This window comes from Meleagris gallopavo, chromosome 3, assembly GCF_905368555.1.
Source record: "Meleagris gallopavo chromosome 3, MGAL_WU_HG_1.1, whole genome shotgun sequence".
NCBI lineage: Eukaryota > Metazoa > Chordata > Aves > Galliformes > Phasianidae > Meleagris > Meleagris gallopavo.
This window is the reverse complement of record NC_139406.1, coordinates 63,152,643-63,166,804: the sequence shown is the minus strand read 5'-3', so window position 1 is coordinate 63,166,804 and position 14,162 is coordinate 63,152,643. Positions and strand designations below refer to the sequence as shown.

Below are 14,162 nucleotides of genomic sequence, written 5' to 3'. Positions count from 1 at the left end.
CAATACTTGGAAATTTCTTCAGTAACTTTCAAGGAGGGTGAAGGCCTTTAGAAACCAGCTAAAATTATCCTGACAAATACCTCTGCTCTGTTCCCACTAACCTCCAGAACTCAAGCAATTTCATGCATCATTACCAGTCCCAGCCAAAATCAATGGTTGTAATTGAGATGTAGCATGTAAATGTGGCTCCCATGGCAGGACTTCATCTGTCAGGGCTTCTAGGGCAAAGCGGATGCAAGGTAAAGGCTGTTTCTGCAGCAGATAACTTTTCCCCAGGTACTTAGCATGCACTCTTACAGCAGTTCAGTGTACAACAGCTCAAGCTAGTCATTGAATATCTAACAGTATGGACTATGAAACCATAAAAGCTTTCTTTTATGTCATCTGCAGTGTTCCTACAGTGACTAGTTGTTAGCAAAGACAAATTGCTCCTCGCTTTTCTTACCTATGAAATGGTGCTGTTGCTTTAAGCAATGTCAGCAATACCATGCTTTGGCTATTCACCTGAGTGGGATTAATTCTTATCAGGAGAAAGTCTGCTTTTCCAGAACAATGGGAACAAAGGCCTCTGAAGCCAGTGCGGGCTGTGGCTGACTGGTGTTCCCAAGCACCATATCTCTACAGAACAGAGACAGCCCACAGCCTTTGTGGTCACATCATTCATTGCGTAGTCCCGATTTAAAATTGAAGCAGGTTGCTTTCAGAAGGGCATTTTTATAAAATAAATAAAGAACTGTGTGCAAATACAGGTCTAAAAGAAAAAAAAAATGCCCTGCAAGATCTTTGAAGTCTTCTCACTTAGTTGCCTTCCGATTAACCTCTTAGCAGCAAACAAAAATGAGCTCCATTTGTGCAAGTCAGGACTTTCCAGAGAGAGTTTGCTCGTGAGGAGGTGTGGGCATGAGGAATGCTATGGGCTGACAGATAATATATCTGAAAAGGACTTTGAAGTTGCACTGAATAGTCTCTATATCAGGCCTTCAAAGGCACACTTGCTGTAAGCTAAACCTGAAAAATAAAAGAAAGTTATTTTATTATCAAACATAATTTTGTTCCCAGACTCAAGCCTTACCCAGTTGCAGGTGTTGTCAGTCTTCTGTCTGATGTTATAGACAGAGGTGTTCAATGGGAATGGACAGAGTGTGGCTCTGCTTCACATTTCTTCTTTCAGAGTATAAGTACCATGGTAAAGAGAAGAGTTGGTAAGTACAATAAATAATTGAGACTAGTTCTCTTCCTAATTTACTGTTGGGACTCATTTGGCTCAGTTTTGTCCTTGTGGTATTAAAAACTAAGGAGAACTCCATTTAAGGCAATGGGAGCAATTTGCTTGGAAGTACAAAAACAATGGAATGAGGCTCACTGGAACCATTTACATATTAGAGAAACTACTTGAAAAGCATGTTTCACAGTCTTATTTTTTTCTGCCCTCTTACTACACAATTCTGCAGTTATATTGTAGCTTTGGAACTTCCCTTTTGAAGAGCAAAACTAAAATAGGGCAGAAATTATAGAAAAATACAAAAATGGCTGGCAACTTGAGCTTGAGAGGGTAGCAGCAAAATTAGCAGAAATGTCTAGTTTTGAGAGAGCTGCAGCACGATTCTGAGATTCCTCCTCACCTCTGTGAACAAGGCAAATTATTTTGGCACCAAGAGCATGTGCAGAACAGTGCTCCTCCATGGCTTACGACAAGGACAGAGCAAAGGCTCTGCTCATTCCCTAAGCTTACCTACATATCCTGTTTACGTCTGCCTTTCCAAAACTGCTTTTCCTTATAATTAAAGATGTCTCCATGGCACAAAGATAAGCAATGGCAGGGTATGAGCAACACCTCCTTTCTGTGGACCCCCTCATGTCAAGAGAAAGAAATCTCTGCCTGTTTTGCTGGAATTGGCAGTAGGGCTTTCAGTACTGCTTCAGTGCCCCAGAACACATTGTTGTGTTTTTGTCCTTCACACTCAGAAGCTGCCCAGCACTGCCCCTAATAGCAGGGAACTGGAACAGGGAAAAAGCAAGGTATTTGCTACAATAAAGTGAGTATTTTTCTCTCCCGTAATTGAGATTCCTCTTTCTGGGTGCAATGAAGAAATTGCTTTACTGAACCTAGTAGAAATTTTCATTCCTTTCTTCTTGTAATAGACCATTGCAGAAGCAGAATTTTGGTGGATTTTTTATTCTAATATAAACATATCCTCTAAGATAAAGTTGCTCTTTACTTTGTTCCCAACTCATCCAAATTTTACTGAATTATCTCTTTAGCATAAGTCTTCTGCACACAATTAATCTGCTTATAAAGGCAGTTTCTACATCAATTTGCTAATATTGTGCCTTTTAGGTGAACCACAGAAATCCCATAACAGAAAACACAATGAGGCCTTCCTACTCATACACCGCCTTTAAGGACGGCAGGCTGCACATCTTGTTCTCCTCTCACCCACCACAGGAACTCCCCCGACTTAACTCTGTTCGTAGGGTCAACTTTTAGGCTGGCAGAAGTCCAGTGACTTCATTAGTGGCACACTGGAGAGCAGCACAGACCCAGCTCTCTGGGCTTTACATAACAATTTAACATTGGTGTTGTGACTGCTAGAAGAAATTAAACTCTGGCTGGCCCGAGCTGTCTCAGGGGGTCCAAGTACCCACATGTAGCAGATAATATAACAGACTGTTACCTCCTGCCTCTGCGCAGCTTTGGGAGACCAGATGTCTCTAGCCTTAGTAGCTAAATATCTGCAAATGGAAGTGTGCGAAGCTAACATAATTTCACACTCACATCACCAGTTGCTTTTGGGATTTGATTTTTGGCTAAAAAGATCAGGTCCCGTTAATCCTAGAGACCTCTCAGAGCTGGAGATAACTGAAAATCAGAACCTGAATCTTCATGTTTCAGGAAGTTATTCGGGATCTATCTCTCTTTCCTTGTGCACCTGCAAGCTTGCTTCGTCTGTTCAGGAAAGAGAATTTTTCTCTCTTTCCTGAAAAATGAAAACATATCAGAATCAAATGCTCCTGGCTGTGTGGGATGTGCCCTGAAATGAGAAGTGCCTGTACCAATAAAGCATGTCCGGTGCCCTTAGGTCATCCTGGCTGTGTGGAAGTGGACAGGGAGCTCAGGGGCAGCTGTCACGACTGCATGAGTCACTACTGTGCAGAATACTGCTGTGTGGGATGTCACTGTGTGGGACGTCACTATGTGGGTGCTGCTGTGAGTCATAAGGGTGTGGGCACTGCTGTGAGGGATGTAGCTGTGGGAGTAAGTACAATGTGGGACATTGCTGTGAAGGACATTGTTGTGCAGGACACTGCTGTGGAGAACACTGTGGGTTGCTACTGTAGGTTTCTGTGGTGTGTGTCACTGCTGTGTGGGACATGGTGGGATATGTGAGTGGGACAAAGTGGGCTAAAGCTGTGTGGGACATGGTGGGACATGTGAGTGTGACAAAGTGGGCTACAGCTGTGTGGAACACTGCAGCATTTATCAGTCCAGCTGGGGACACCACTGCAAAGGTCATCACTTTGTGTGCAGTGTATGGAACACTGCTATGAGGGACATTGCTATGAGGGTCACTGCTGTGTGCAGTGTGGGTGTCATCACCCACATGTTGCTTTGAAGGACATCGCTTGGCAAACATGACATAATTTCCTGGGCAACCTGCTCTAAGTGACACTGTTTGAGCAATGGGCTTGATCATCTGACCTCTAGAGAGCCCTTCCAACCTCAGCTATTCCATGGTTCTGTGATACTGATATGCTGGAGGGAAGGAATGCCACCCACAGGGAGCAACATGCGGTTCAGCAAGGTGAAGTGCAAGGTGCTGCACCCAGGTCTGGGTGATCCCAAATGTGTATCCAATCTGGGTGAGGAGGGGATAGAGAGGAGCCTAGAGATAGAGAAGGACTTGGGGGTCCTGGTAGATGAAAAGCTTGACGTGAGCCAGCAGAGTGTACTTGCAGCCCGGAAGGCCAGAGTATCGTGAGCTGCATCAAAAGAGGGGTAGCCAGCAGGGTAAGGAAGGTGATTGTTCCCTTCTACTCTGCCCTTGTGAGGCCCCATCTGAGGTACTGTCCCCAGACCTGTGGCCCCTGGCACAAGAAAGATGTGGAGCTGTTGGAGTGGATTTGTAGGAGGGCCTTGAGGATGATCAGAGGGCTTCAGCACCTCTCCTTTGAAGACAGTCTGTGGGTGCTGGGCTTGTTCAGCCTGGAGAGAAAGCTCTAGGGGGACCTCCTTGGGGCCTTTCAGTACTTAAAAGGAGTCTACAGGAAAGATGGGGAAGGATTCTTTTATCAGCAAGTATAGTGATAGGGTTGGAACTGGGTGGTGGGCTTTAAGGTCCCTTCCAACCCAAGCCATTCTATGATTCTGTGACGATGATTATTCCATGCAGGGTCATGGCTATGCAGGACAACTCAGTGCGGCACATCGCTGTACGGGTCACTATTGCGCTTGACCCTCCAGCAACACCCACTCCAGCCCCACACCTCCCACATGCCATTACTTTGCACAGAGCCCGCGGCTGCCGCTGTCGGGGCAGGGAGGGCCGGGCAGGGAAGGGCCGGGCAGAGCCTCCCCGGCCGCCACCCCCCCGCCCCGCCGCCCGCCCGCCTGCCCAGTCCGCCCCGCGCCGCCGGGTGTCGGTGGAGGCCGTCGGGGCTATGGGCGGCGCGGCGCTGAGCGGAGCGCTGTGCCTGGGGCTGCTGTGGCGGCTGTGGGCCGGGGCCGACGGGAGCTGCTCGGAGCGGTGCTGCCAGGGCCGGGACGCCGCGTGTGTCAGCAGCGGCTGGAGGGAGGACGGGGGCTACGGGAGCTGCTACTGCGACGGAGGATGCCGGCGTACCCGGGACTGCTGCCACGACCACAGCCAAGCGTGCCCTGGTAAGTATCGCGGGCCGGCCCCGTCCCGTGCCCCGAGTGGGATCACCCAGAGTGGCTGTGAGTGGGCTGCTCGTTGCCGCTGGGGCTCCGCTGGCTGGCAGCTCTCCTGGGTCTGAGGCAGCCTCTTCGAGCTGTAAGGGACACGTCGGTTCCTGCTGTCAGTAGCCCAGGGGGGAGGAATAGGCAGGTGCTCAATGAGGAGGCATTGAAGACTTGTTGCAGGGCTGCCACGCTGGGTGCTGGCCAGGTTTGTGGATCAGCTCTGCCTAGCTCTGCTGTCAGACATTGTTTTTCCCTCCGAAATGCAGCACTTCTTCCTTCTTGCTCACATTCATCCCCAGTGCACAGCCATTAGAGTGTGGACGCAGGACTGCAGTGTTGCTGAGCTGATTCCTCATGTGCAGCCAAACAAACAGCAAACATCTTGGGGAACTCTAGAGAGAGGCCCCGTTTGTGGAGGCAGGAGCTGGCGAGGGGAGGCTGGGCTGCCTGGGCAGTGCTGCCCATGAGTGGAGGTGTTCTGCTTCTGCTCCGCTGCCACGCAGGACGCTGCCCTCGTGTTCTGGCACACAGCGAGGCCTCAGGCAGCCCGGCGGCCCTTCGGAGCTGGCTGGAGGTGTGCCAGCCTGCATCCGTCAGGCCATCGCCTGGGCAGCGCGGTGCTGCCAGTTGGGGCGTATCAGCGGGCTTGGCGCCATGGCGGCTGCGCTGCGGGACCTGAGCTGGCCTGTGGCTGCCTGGCATGGGGAGTGGGCACGGCTATCTGAGCAGAAGAGCTGACACCAGGACTCTGAAGGAGATGCGTGTGAAAGGTTCTGGTCGGACAGTTTTCGTTCCGCAACTCTGATCAGGAACCTTGTTATTATCGATGTGGTATTTTTTGTCTTGAGCCCAGTGGTGGTGGCCTCACACTGTGATCCATGCCCCATGGGGACTATGGGTACTTTGGGTCTGGGCGGGAAGGTGAAGTCTTAGTGAGACTTCAGAGAGCCTCACAGAGTCTGTCCGTCTGTCTCTGCCTGTCTGTCTACCTGCACCAGGGTGGAGGCCACTAGTGGGCCAGTTTGGGAAGCTGATGCTGTTTGTTGCTGTATCTTTTTCTGACCGGTTTAAATCCCTTGCTGCCTGGCTCCATGAGCATCAGTACTAGTGCAGCCATGAGCAGCAGGACATTTGTGAGTGTGGTATGGGAGGACAGCATTTTGGCAGCCCAGCCAGGCAGTCCTATAGCTCATACATCCCTAAACTGCAAAATGGATCACCAGAAACCGTTATTTAGAAGGTAAATGGAGAGAGACTTTTTATTGCAAGCAGCAGTATGTCTGGTGTGAACAAAAACTCTAATGAAGTGGGACTCTTCAGTGTAAACAAGGATAGTGTGCATGTTTAAAGTAGTTTGAGTTTTTTGTTCCTGTTGGATTTTGAAGATTCACCATGATGCCTTTCTTAGTTCAGTCTGTGTTGATGGAAACCAAGGGTGCTTATGGCTTAGTTCACTCTAAAATGCTGTTCTGAAAGCAGAGGTAAAACAAGTTCAAACAGAAACGCGGGGAAAGGTGGCCAGCTGTTCTTGTGCTACAGCTTTTTTGTCATCCTGTTCACTACTTATGACTTCAGCACAAGCAGAAATGACATTTAATCGGTTTGCAAATACTTTACAGGACAACGTATTTGGGGAAAGTGTAAAATACCTACATCATTAAATATATTTGATCAAGGAGTCGTGCAAAAGCAATACTCCAAAACATTAGAAACCAATGGAAGGCAGGGAGTTCTGCCAACACTATGGTTAAATTTTCTCATGCCTGAAAGTCATTCTATGCCTGGTACTTCATAAATAGATGGCTCAGCAGAAGTCTGGGGGCTGCCAAACCTATGTCCAGCAGTTTTTAAGTAAATTTCCTTACACTTTTTAAAAAATTTCCTTATAGTTCTAGCAATGAGCAAAGACTTTTTGTAAATACTGTCCAATGAAAAAGCCTGAAAAAAGAATGACCATGTCACTTGTATGGAAATGATTATTCTAAGAAAGTTCACAGACTTTCACCGTATATGTTATGACGCATGTTTTGCGGTGACTCAGTGAAGATACCCTTTTGTTCCAGAGATGAGAGGAAATAAAATAGAGTGCAACTCAGAAAAAAATGTATGGTTTGCAGTCCTTAATATATACATATATTAAAAAGTCCTGAGAATTCAAGTTACGTTTCATAGGACAGCAAAGCAATTTTTTGGGTATCTTTGAAGCCCCAAATGCTTCATTAGCATGCACATTTTGTAGGTACCTGAGCACAACCCATCCTTCACATTCCTTTATCTTGTATCCTTCTCTTCCAAATTAATCCTCATTCTTTCAGTGAGTGATCATCTGTCAGTGTTGGTTTGACTAAACTGGACCAGTGAAAGCATAGACAGGGACCATGAAGACGTAGATCTGGGTCTCTGATAATTTATTTTATTTTATTTTACTTATTTTATTTCAAGAGATGGCACCATTCCTTATATGTCAGCTCTGAGACCAATTTCTCTGTTGTATTGGAGAACTTGACATCTTTCCAATGAGGCACAAAATTGATGTACTATCCCTTCATGATTTCTGGGTATTGACTGCAAGTGACATGATTATTATCCCTCTGGCTGAATTCCATTCTAGCAACCCAGTTTTCTTATTATTTCACATGACTGAGGCAATTCAGACTTCTTGTTCTAAATCTTTATGATCATAAAATTGCCATATATTGCTACAGATGACCAGTATTTCACTGTCAGCTTGGTTTAATTCCAGGAAGACATAAAGTCATCCCTTTATTTGTTATGCAGCTGCTAAATCCCTTTGGGAGTTTTCTGTGTGGAAAATGTGATGCAGCCATGATGTTATCTGCATGTGAGGGTGCTAATGTGGGATTAAAATTACATGGAAATTCTTACTTCTGCAGGTCATTAATAGCCAGCTTGGAACAGAGTCAGCAGATAAGGAAGCCAGGCTAGATGATGGTTATATCCTGCACTCTAGGTGGTGTTAAGCTGTGGGAGGCATCAACATCAATGCTTGTACAGTTAAATAAAAAGACACATTGCTTTTATTGTCACAGAGTGTCTGTGATGTGCTTTGGGGTACAACCTGAGGGTGCTAGAGGTGCTGGAGCACAGTTCCTGATGAAGCAATGTCTGATGCAGTTTTTCCCATCCCAGCTTCCTTCATTGTTCTACTAATCATACCCCGGATGTTGGGGAAAGTGTTTGTCGGAAAGTAGCAGCAAATGCCAGGGGATGCCGATGATTAATCTGGGTGGACAACCAGTGATTGAGTCCCCAAGGATGCTCTTTGGTTCTCTTTCAGTTAGCAGTATCAAGCTGTACAGCTCCTTGAAGGTGAGTTGCAGCATCCCTGGCCACTTGCCTACCTGGGCTGTCGAGTCATCCTTAAAGTGGGCAGGTTGGTCTGGTGCAAAACGAGAGGAGTGCAGGGGAACTTTAATAGTGCGGTATGGACGTCTGCCAGGTAGCCTCTGTCAGGGATTTTACCCGCTTTATGATGTCTGTAGTGCTCTGAGAAATTAGAGAATTAGTGAGAGAGGAAACCCAGAGATTTCTGTTATACAAAACCAGTTACAAACACCAGAGGTTATTGCATTTTATTGCTTCTTCCCAGTGTCTCATACTGGCAGCATCCCAGAGGGCATGCAATATTTTTCTGAATGACTCTGTTGGTCCCATCAGTTTCCTGCAACCCTGATAAAAGAACGTAACTAACAGTTAAGCTGTAAAGCTTCCTGTGGGGATTTAAGTTGTAATCAGGAAACTTAGGAAAAAATGTGATCCAAAACATGTGGTATATTCCCATTGCATGTTAGTGGAAAAGGCATAAGCTTCATTTAGGTATAGTTAACAAGAGGCAAGATTCCAATCAATTCAGAACCAGTTTAAGATATCCCAACCACTGATTATAAAATATATTTTGTACCATGCTGAAGACCTGCCTTTAAGAGGCAAAGACTGAGAAGGCAAAGTAAAATGTGATTCATACCACACAAAAAATAATTTTAAACCTATTTGCAATGTGCAATGAAAACACTGAAGAACTGGGGAATTTCCAAATCAATAAGAAAAACTGTAATATTAACACAGACATGTTCAGGTTTTTATAAAACTACTTCTGATAGTATTTCAATTACATGATGCTAATTATAATTAAAAAAAATAAGCCTATCAGAGGACAAAATGCAGCTAATGATGCTGAGGGAAGCAGCATGGATCAGTACACAGTACTTCATGGCTGAGGTAGGCAGGAGACACAGCCTTTCCTGGCTCACTCAGGACCATGGTGTGCAGGTACCAGACACATGCACTTACAAGAAGGGAAATGGCCCAGAGGAATACGTCTGTTCAGCCTGGGTCACCTTTCCACATAGCTCCCAGGAAAAGTTGCTGCTGGCAGTGGGCTGATGCTCAGGTTAAATGTCCTGGGAGGACACAGGGTAAGTGCTCTTCGTGTAGAAAAACTACTGCTTGTCCTCAGAGGACTCTTCATGATGGACACCCATGCTTGAGCCATTTTTCTTGCTTTTACTGCTCTGCCTGCCGTGGCTGTGTGGACATGGAGTTCTTCCTTGGAGGAGCTGTACTTGTTCTCTCAGTAAGCACCTTAGTGTTATATTCATCTAGTCCCAGGGGATCAGTGCTCAGAACCATTTTGAAGAGCTACAGTATTCTCTTTGACTTCTAAAAATGAAGTTGTTGGGCCACAGAGTTTTTAAAACCTGGGGTTTGTGGAGGTGGAGTTAAGGGAAATTCAGTCTCATGAAGATGTGACGTGATGGTTGTGTTTTGTTCTGGGAGGTTAATGGACAAATGAAGATTTGCTTGTCTCAGAGCTTCATTCTCAGGAACAACTCGCCCATCACCTCTTTTCTGGCAATCAGACCGCAAAGCATTTTATTCTAGTGAAGATATCTGCGTCTACGTGGAAGATAGCTGACACATTGTCTATGTTTACACTGGCTAGGTTAAGACAGAGGGCGTTTTGCCAGAATATAAATGGAAAATTCAAGAGAAGGGAGAAGTATAGATGGTTATCATGCTTAACGTAAATGAGAGCTACCACTGTTGGTAGACACACCACAGAATATAAAATAAGGAAATGGCTAGAGGGTAACAAATATGGTAGATCTTGAGTGTTTCTTAGTTTTGAGACAGTACCAATCCAGCAGATGCTTAGTTTGTCATTTTTGTTTCTGCTGAAAAGGCTGTGAAAAGTAACAAACATGAAATCATGGGTCAGTCTTTACATTATTTGATGACACCATTGTGTTACTTCAAGGGAAGTGAGGGCCAGTAGGGTGGATTATCAGCCTTCACAAATACATTTATGATTTAGCTGAGGAAAAAGAAAGTTCTTAAGATATGATACAAAATATCAGTCACTGTGCTTTATATCTTCTTTTAATGACAAGGGATTTGTCATTCATGCTATTTGTTTTCACTGTCATGTCAGGTAAATTATAGCTAAGTTTTGCCCTAACAATTTTCACTCAAATACAGAAATCTACACCTTATCTGAAATGGAAACTGAATAAGTAGGCCAATTGTGAGGCTGAGGAGCAGCTTGGGAGCTATAATGGGCTGTTAATGCCCCCTCACTTATGCTGCGGTGGGCGGCAGGCATCACAAACTGAAGAAGAGGGGAGCAGTCCATGGTCACTCTGTCTCTGGGGCAGGCAGCAGCGATGCCCCTGGCCCTCAGCAGCAAATCCCTGTGGCCCTTACTCCCCGCTGGCCACCTCAGGGCTGTGTCTTCCCAGCGCTTACCTCTGCTGCTGCAAGAGCACCCTGTGTGGACCTGACTGCCTGAGCCAGGCAGGGTTGGGGTAACACTGGTGATGCTGTGGGTGCTGTGGGCACCAAGAACTGCCAGCAGCCCAAGAGCACAACCCAACCAAGGCCTCATTCAGCACTCCAAGTCTCACAGATGCGCTCCGGACACAAGTCTACGCTGGTCTGACAGTACCTGAATTTATACAGCGAGGTCACATCATGCTGACATCACAACCCCTTCATGGGTGACCTCATAGTCCATCACTGAGTGTATTTGGGAATCAGCCTGGGCTTCCATCACTGTCCATCATTCAGTGATTTCCCTTTCTAAAGCTGATATATTTGGAAAGGTAAAAAATGTCTATGTTTACTATCTCTGCAATAATCTGTCTTCCATGAACTGTCTACACTTTCTGAAATTTAGAGATACATGTTTGCCTGTTCTGGTTTGGATTGATACAAATAGCTGGCAATCTCTGTGTCAGGCTTGCTTTTTATACCAAGTGCTCATATCACAACAGGTTGTTTGCTCACACTTTCCTATGCAACCTACTCCACAGGACCTGGCTTAGCAGGGACTTAGACAAAGTGATCTGCAGAGGTCCATTCCAGCACCTATAATTAGCGATATATAGACCTGCATGGTTTTTAATAAAAAAGGTGTCAAAATTCCTAAGCGAGCTAAAGGTTTCAACAGACATCGGAAAAATACCACAGAATACAAAACCATGAGGGAATTGTAATTTCTTATGATTCAGAGTTCCCTTGAAAAATAATGGTAGTTTCCCCATAACATTTTGGTACCCATTTGGGTCAAATTCATAGAAAGTCTGTGATCCATGAGGACTAAAATTCACATATTCAGTGGACTGTTCTCTAATTGGAAATTAGAAGAAAAGGACCTGAGATTATATTTCTAAACATTTTATTATGTTTAATTATCTACATCTGTATATACACAAACACACAAATGTGATACACACATCCCTGCATTGTTTTGAGAATACACAAAATCCAAATTGCATGTAAGAAAAAAAAATCATGGCTTTGTCTTATTACTTTAGATTTGGAGAGCAATTAGGATCAAACAGAAGTCTTAACTCTTAGCTATGTGTTTACTGCTGCTTTTCAGCTCATCCGTGCATCGTGGGGGAGTGGAGTCATTGGAGTGGCTGTGCTGAACAATGTAAACCCAGTCTGCGAATACGTAGGCGCTATGTGCAACAGGAACCTACAAATGCTGGGGAACCTTGTCCTGCTCTGGAGGAGAAGGCTGGCTGCTTGGAATACCTGACTTACCAGGGACAGGACTGTGGACATGAACATGGTATTCTCTCTTTATCTGCACACCTGTTCCCATCAGAGCCTTTATATATAGTTTCCATTGACGTAAAGAAATTGAAAAAGCAGCAATCTGCAGTTATTTGATTGAAAATGCAACTTAATCACAGAGTGGCTTAGGTTGGAAGGGATCTAAAATATCATCTGGTTCCAAGCCCACTGCTGTGGTGAGGGTTACCACCCACTGAATCAGTTTGCCCAGGACCCCATCCAACCTGAACACCTCCATCCTTATCTTCTGCTGTCAAGTTGCTGCTCACTTTTGATTAATTTCTATTAAACAGACAACTGAGCTGCACGCATTTCTTCAGTTTCTTGATTTAAACCCTGCATTAACTATCAAGTTATCTCTGTGCAAAGTTAGAACATAAGTTCATTACGAAACAGGAAACAGAGCTCATTGTAATATTCCAGCCCATCCTATTTCCTTGTGCACTAGATGGCAACCATTTCTAGGTACATTATACAGAGAGAACTTAGCTGTGAGGTCCAGTGTTGCCAATCCTTTATCATTTTTTCAATAAGTTTGTCAGTGTCACCATCCACAAGTTCCTGATTCATGTATCCACTGTTACACTAATTGAAATATGACTCAACTGTGTCTTGCTGCCTTACTGTTTTCTTCCCCAGTTCCCGCTTTCATAACTACCTCTGAATATGGTAAAGAAAGAAAACTGAGAGCAGCAGCATCCCCCTGGCCCTCTGACAAAGAAACCGGGTAATCTATTTATCATGTGCATGTGGGTCATCTTGTTTCATAGCCAATATCTGTCTACAGAGAAAAACTTAATTAAATTTGCCATAATTCAACAGACTACAGCTTGTTATTGTCTCCTGCAGGTCATTTGCATTTTCTAGATGTTTTTTGTTACTTGCTAATTGTCTTGAATTAAGTATTGTGGTCACAGCAAATTTGAGGACAGATGCTTCTCAAAGCAAATCCATAAATAAGGCTAAACCAAAACTGGATATATCCATAAGTTTAAGCCCAAGAAATTAGATCTCTGAACAGACAAAATGGGCTGAATGCAATCTGTCTTAAGTGCTTGTTTTTAACAAAAAATGACAAGCAGTGAAGACCTCTTTTGGATACTAGCAGAGTGTTATCACTGGTTCCGTAGTGCTCATAATGCTTTGCCCAAAACAATAAAGCTTATAGGCACTCTTGAAGCATCTTTTCCATTTACTCTTCTAGCAGTCATGAAAGAAAAAATACAGGTTACTGAGTTATGTTCTCCAACGTAATTTAAGAATATGGAACACAACCAGAAAGTGAGATAATACATAAAGTACTGGACGGGGCATGGAATGTGAGAAACAATTTGCTTAATGTTTTTAAGAATCCATTAATTAGCTTAGGGTCAGAAACAAACTTCTTAGCTGTCAGTCATCAAACTTGCACTTCACTTCATAAATTCCACCTAAATGACATATAAGTAGATTTCAAGTTTCTTTCTAGCTTATACTTTATCTATTGTAGCTAATTTAACTCTCTCCCTTCTGAGCAGATACTGTGTAGAATTCAAAACAGAATCACTTTCCCATTACTGCGCTTTGGAGACTCGGCCGTATGCTCGATGGATGCAGTACCTTCGAGAAGGACATACTGTTTGTGTAGCTTGCCAGCCACCAGCTATGAATACTGACACACACCGTTGTTCCGGAGATGGCCATAATGCAGATGGGTAAAGAAAACCTTTCTTTGCTGTCTCTTCTGTATTGGAACCTAGTATAGAACTTTAGACCTCTCAAGGCCTCTTTAAAAGCTGTGTTGATTATGCCTAAAAAAAAAGAAATAGCTTGTATCACTCGCAGAGCTCAGATTTACCCTTCTAGTTCACATACAAACGGCTTTGAACTAATGTATTTGAAATACAGATAAAATCAGTGAATAATTTCAATACATGAATTAAATCTCAGTGCTTTATTTACTATTGTAAAGGGACAACACAACTTCTGTAGTGCAAGACGTCTTCTTAAAAGTAGCTCTTTTACTTAGAAAAATGTACTTCCCACCATAATCCAAATCAGATTTCAGCTTTAAACTATATATATTGTTTCTAGAATGCTGATATTGAAATAAGACCTTTACAATTTGCAACAGATTTTTTATTTAGTGTATATCTTT

General features: G+C 44.3%; 2 protein-coding genes across 4 annotated transcripts in view; one reads left to right on the top strand and one right to left on the bottom strand.

Annotated features, from left to right (window-relative positions):
* Nucleotides 1–3,050: 3,050 nt before the first annotated feature.
* SBSPON (somatomedin B and thrombospondin type 1 domain containing) overlaps nucleotides 3,051–14,162 on the top strand; it is an 11,762-nt gene continuing 650 nt past the window's right edge. Inside the window, exons 1-5 of one of the 2 annotated variants that reach the window (XM_085221278.1) lie at nucleotides 3,051–3,256; nucleotides 4,392–4,879; nucleotides 11,826–12,020; nucleotides 12,665–12,752; nucleotides 13,543–13,719. In XM_085221278.1, the coding sequence (XP_085077404.1) occupies nucleotides 4,396–4,879; nucleotides 11,826–12,020; nucleotides 12,665–12,752; nucleotides 13,543–13,719 (944 nt within the window). In that variant the 5' untranslated portion in view covers nucleotides 3,051–3,256; nucleotides 4,392–4,395. Of the gene's footprint in view, nucleotides 3,257–4,374; nucleotides 4,880–11,825; nucleotides 12,021–12,664; nucleotides 12,753–13,542; nucleotides 13,720–14,162 lie in introns of those variants that run through there. The other variant, XM_003205113.4, reaches the window with a different exon arrangement.
* The window catches only part of TERF1 (telomeric repeat binding factor 1), a 26,239-nt gene continuing 23,678 nt past the window's right edge, over nucleotides 11,602–14,162 (bottom strand). For both annotated transcript variants that reach the window (XM_085221279.1, XM_085221281.1), the window contains exon 10: nucleotides 11,602–13,815. In XM_085221279.1, coding sequence (XP_085077405.1) covers nucleotides 13,794–13,815 — 22 coding nt within the window. In that variant the 3' untranslated portion in view covers nucleotides 11,602–13,793. The remainder of the gene's footprint in view (nucleotides 13,816–14,162) is intronic.